General features: G+C 41.0%; 1 protein-coding gene across 1 annotated transcript; it reads left to right on the top strand.

Annotated features, from left to right (window-relative positions):
* Positions 1-1,260: 1,260 nt before the first annotated feature.
* LOC130725576 (protein FAR1-RELATED SEQUENCE 5-like) lies at positions 1,261-2,109 on the top strand. The gene has a single exon (XM_057576794.1). The coding sequence runs from the start codon at positions 1,261-1,263 to the stop codon at positions 2,107-2,109; it is 849 nt and encodes a 282-aa protein (XP_057432777.1).
* The last annotated feature ends 253 nt before the right edge of the window (positions 2,110-2,362 follow it).

The raw sequence follows: 2,362 nt of genomic DNA, 5'->3' as shown, positions 1-2,362 counted from the left end.
AACTTTTTCAGTTACTTATTCAGTAAAAAAAAAAATTTAAGTTAAACATTAATCATTAACAAAATAATTTCATCCATCCCTTTCACCTTTCACCTTCAGTAACAAAATTCATCCCATTCACCTTTCATTTTTTCAATATTGTCCAAACCTGATTGAAGCTGAACCTTATTGAAGCTGGATCCATCCCCTCATTCATGTTCATCATCTCTAGTTAGGTTACGCCTACTCCCAAACCCCCAAACCCGATTCTCCTCTTTCACTCAAACATCATCCCCGATTCTTCATCGTGACCTCCATCCGTCGTGAGCTCCATCGTGACCTCCATAGTGTAGTAGCCTCATACACAGCAACGATGATGTAGCCTCATCCCCAAACCCGATTCTTCTCTGTTGGAGTTCCGATTAGGTAAAACTCATCCATTTCCTTCATGGTTGCTTCGATTTGGCCCTCGTGTGTTCTGATTCTAGGGTTTTCCTCCATTGCTGCTGACATCGTGTGTTCTGGTTTGAACTGTAGCGGGAGACAGGAGACCTAATTTTGCTTTCTGGGTTTTTGGGTCGGTTGCTGGAGTTGATCATGTCTTCTAATACCTAGGAGTCTCGGTCCAACTGTCATAATGATGAGCCCCCACTGCAGTCCCCAGTTCAGGTAACTACTAATGCCCCTGGTCCCTGTCTTCTAGCAGCTAAGTTCTGAAAATTACATAGCTGGGTTAGGAAGTTGTGTTTTACCTGCATTTGATACCTGCATTTGACCTATCATTTTAAGTTGTGGTTGTTAATTTGTAAGCAAGGATTCTGAAAATTCCATAGCTGTGTTATGCTTTGTGTGGAAAAATAAGTTCTGAAAATTACATACATTGCTGCGTGTGACAATTAATTTTTATTGGTTGATTGCACTGCCTGCCATGATGCACAAGATGTTCTAGTGCAAAAACATCATCTCACTGGGGCAGTTTGCTCTCTTGGTGAAGAGGAAGAAGGGTCATTTGGAGAACATGAAGAAGATGGGAGTGATGAAGAAGATTGTAGTAATGAAGAAGATGGGAGTGATGGAGAAGATGGGAGTGATGAAGAAGATGGGAGTGATGAACAAGCTGTTGAGGAACAAGTTCATGATACGGCTGAAACTGAAATTGCTATCAATGGTTTAGAAGACTTGGGGGGTGTAATTTTCAAAGAACTATCTGTGAATGACATTCTTAGATATCACTTTCCGGATCGCGAAGTTGGTTACTTGTTCTATAGTTGGTATGCTCGGATGCACGGATTTGCTGCTAGAAAGTGCAGGACAGTAAAGAACAAAGATGGAGATGTTATTCAACAAACATTAGTGTGCTTTAGAGAGGGTAAAAGGAAAGACTATGATGGAAATGCTGGTCAAAAGAGAAAGCGTTTTCCGAAGAAAGACACAAGATGTGAGTGTAAGGCTCATTGCATGCTCCATGTTCTCAAGGTTGACAACCGTTGGCATGTTAAATCTGTTTGTGATGACCATAATCATGTGCTTGTTGGAGACAATTTGATTGGACTGGCACCTGCCCATAGGAAAATGAATGAGGCTGACATTACTCAATTGAATTGCTATAGGATGTCAGGAATCAGCACTCCAAAAGCTTATGGTGTGTTTGCCAACCAGATGGGTGGATATCACAATGTTCCTTTTGGTCCGAGACAAATGTACAATGAACGATTTAAAAAGAATAAGGACAAAGTATGTGATGCGAGAGGTGTCGTTGGTTTCTTACGTAAGTTGAAGGAGAAAGATCTTGATCTGTTTTGGAAACACACTTATAATGAGGATCGAAGGCTAGACAAGTTGTTTTGGAGTGATGGTTGCAGTCGTGACAACTATTCATTGTTTGGTGATGTGTTGGCATTTGATGCAACGTACAAGAAGAACAAGTACAAGCGGCCACTTGTTATATTCTCTGGGGTTAATCATCACAACCAGACAATTATATTTGCTGCTACTCTAGTTTCCAATGAGCAAGAGGATACATATGTTTGGTTGCTTCAGAATTTGTTGGATGCAATGCACGAGAAGTTTCCAGTGTCGGTGATCACAGATGGAGATCTGGCAATGAAAAAAGCGATTAGAAAGGTTTAACCAAATGCTCATCACAGGTTATGTGCTTGGAATCTTCTCCGGAATGCAGTGAGCAATGTTGCTGAACCAAAATTCATTAAAATACTTACTAGATGCATGCTTTGGGATCTTGAAGTAGCTGAGTTTGAGAAAAAATGGGCTGAAATGGTGATTGAATGTGGATGTGAAGAGAATAAATGGGTTCAAGACTTGTTTGCGCGGAAGAAGATGTGGGCTACTGCACATATGCGGGGTGAATTTTTTGCGGGCATCC

This window comes from Lotus japonicus, chromosome 6 (assembly GCF_012489685.1).
Source record: "Lotus japonicus ecotype B-129 chromosome 6, LjGifu_v1.2".
In the NCBI taxonomy this organism is placed as follows: Eukaryota; Viridiplantae; Streptophyta; class Magnoliopsida; order Fabales; family Fabaceae; genus Lotus; species Lotus japonicus.
Note: the sequence above shows the minus strand (reverse complement) of the source record. Positions and strands in the feature narration are given on the sequence as shown.

What these genes read in the sequence shown, in the direction of transcription:
- LOC130725576 (XM_057576794.1), top strand. Translation starts at nt 1,261, where the DNA reads ATGCACGGATTTGCTGCTAGAAAGTGCAGGACAGTAAAGAACAAAGAT.